The sequence below is a fragment of the Sinocyclocheilus grahami genome, unplaced genomic scaffold (assembly GCF_001515645.1).
Source record: "Sinocyclocheilus grahami isolate Dianchi unplaced genomic scaffold, SAMN03320097.WGS_v1.1 scaffold207.1, whole genome shotgun sequence".
In the NCBI taxonomy this organism is placed as follows: domain Eukaryota; kingdom Metazoa; phylum Chordata; class Actinopteri; order Cypriniformes; family Cyprinidae; genus Sinocyclocheilus; species Sinocyclocheilus grahami.
The window spans coordinates 799,222-801,830 of NW_015505386.1; the positions used below are offsets into that span (position 1 = coordinate 799,222).

The 2,609-nt window shown below is 33.9% G+C and overlaps 1 protein-coding gene across 1 annotated transcript in view; it reads right to left on the reverse strand.

Annotated features, from left to right (window-relative positions):
* Nucleotides 1–2,609, reverse strand: part of mmp17a (matrix metallopeptidase 17a) — a 90,985-nt gene that overhangs the window by 42,985 nt on the left and 45,391 nt on the right. Inside the window, exons 2-3 of the mRNA XM_016286171.1 lie at nt 1,684–1,816; nt 1,317–1,452 (exon numbers count right to left, since the gene is read on the reverse strand). Coding sequence (XP_016141657.1) covers nt 1,317–1,452; nt 1,684–1,816 — 269 coding nt within the window. The remainder of the gene's footprint in view (nt 1–1,316; nt 1,453–1,683; nt 1,817–2,609) is intronic.

The window sequence follows — 2,609 nt, forward strand, 5'->3', positions numbered from 1 at the left end:
ACCACTGGCATTTTGGAAAGTTTCAGTGTTGGAAATTGGAACAGTATTTTTTAGGGCTTTCTGACACTAATCTGCAAAACTCTATACAACGATAACATCACAACATATTATAATATCAGATAAGAATGTTACCCAGTATTATATAGCTATAATTCAGAATTTTCTACTTATAAAATCAGAATATCAATCAGAATATAAGCCAATTACTTTCTAGGCATAAAATCTGAATATACTGTAAACTAATATTTCCTGGTTAAAAACACAATTAAAAAAACAATATTTTCAAGCTATAAAATTAGTATATTGAATATTTTCTAAAAAATAAGAATCTACACAATATTGTCTAGTAATAAAATCAGAATATTAGTTAGAATATAACCCTACATTTTCTAGCTGTAAAATCTGAAAATAGCCCTATATTTTCTAGCTATTACATCAGAATATAAATTAGAACATAACCCAATATTTATATCCATAATATCAGAGCACAAGTCAATATTTTCAAGCTGTAAATTCACAATATAACCCAATATTTTCTAACTATAAAGTCAAAATATAACCTCATATTTTCTCTCTATAAAAATATAAATCAGAATATACTCCTAATTTCTAGAAAAAATAAGAATATAACTCACAATTTTATAGCTAGGAAATAAGAATAAGGCAATATTTTGTAGCTGAGAAACACAACCCAATATTTTCTAGCTATAAAATCTGAATATAACAATATGTTTAGCTATTAAATCAGAATATAAGCCAATATTTTGTCTCTATAAAACCACAATATAGGCCAGTACTTTCTAACTATAGGATTAGAGAACAACACAATATTGTCTAGTCATAAAATCTGAATATAACCATTCATTTTCTTTCTGTAAAATGTGAAAATATTCCTATATTATCTAGCTATAAAGTCAGAATATAACCCAATATTTTCTAGCTATACATTTCAATATAAATCAGATTAATTTCTTCTTTCTAGCAAAAATATTTTCTAGTTATAAAGTCAAAATATGCATCAACATTCCAGCCACTAAAAAACTTAAACCAAAATTGCCACAAAATGCCATTTTCATCCTATAGTTTGTTCACAAAATGCCATTTCAGCCTAGTGTGTTCAGAATTTTCAGCCCTGGCCAAGATCTGTCATTTAGTTGCATCACTGATTCTGTCTCTTTCCATCAGCTCTTACTACCACTGAAGCTTTAATTCAAGTATGCATGGATTTCAAATATATCGAATGCATCTCTGACATGTACAGTATAGCTGTCTGACAGGAATCACTCAGACAGTCTCAGTCCCAAAAATGAATGTACCTCCAGGAAAGATGCCTCTTGTTCCACTTATTCTGAGGAGCTAGCGCTCGCTTTCGTCTGCCTGCTGATATATCTGGCTCTGACACATCTGGCAGCGAGCAACGAGGGGTCTTCATTAAACCCAAGGTTGCTTGGTCTGCAGGGAAACATACAAGCATGCATAAATACAGACCCAAACACATGAGCAGAATGCAGATATTTTGATGCTTTTCTGGTCCTGTAGACTGCAAAGGCAAATCTATCAGCTGCAGAAAGCCAGATGAACATGAGACAACCAACCAATCTGAATTACACTGGTGGTATCTACCAGACAAAAACCAAGGACAACGTGGACATGAGTTTTATTATGAAAATAAAACGTACAAACCTAGCACTCCAGTTTCTTTCAGGCCTCCGAACCTCTGCATGGCTTTGATGGCCCTCGTCAAAGCCTCTTTAGTTTGCAGCTGTCCATTCACAGGATCAGGGGGAGGGAGATAGCCAAACTTGCTCAACCAATCCTGTGGTAGAAAACAGGTGTTGTGAAAATCATTATATCAAAATTAATAGGCACTTTCACTAAAATTGTAGATTTCAGATAACTACCAGGCAGTTTACAGCAAAACGTTTCCTTCTAAGAAGCACATTTTCATACATACCTCATCAATTATGTATTTTTATGGGGGCATGAAAATGTACTGGGTTTAATTGGCTAAAATATGAAACCTGCCATTTTTAAAGATTAAAATCTTAGTTTGTTTTCTTTTATCACACTAATCATAATTAAGTAAACAGACATTTCAAATGATTTCACTACTTTGCTCTGAGCAGATATTGCAATTTCCTCAGATGCACTAATTCTAACATGAAAAACTGGCAATTAATTAAGAATTATCCCAGGTGCTTCTTCGGTTTTACTGTAATTAAAATGTTTCAAGCTTTTTCTTGGGAAAACTATTTTCATTGGTAATCATGTCATATTCGATGTCACTTTCCATCCTGTCAGTTATTTGTAAATCTTATTAACTAGCAAAAAAAAAAGTTCATTAATGACACTGTAACAGGGCTGACGAGACGTGAGACGTGTGGATCCATCTGCAGGCTTTATTAAAGAGACATAGTACACAGGCAGGGTCAAAACAATGGCAAACAGGTATATGGCGGGCAAAACACAAGAATAGTCCTAGGGCTAGCGTAGGTCGCTGATCAGCAGACAGAATCAAAGGGGCGAGACGAGAGGGAGAAATCCAAGAAAACAGGCAAAGATCAGAAACCGCAAAAACAGGTAAGGCAAAACAAGGAAAACACGGAGAC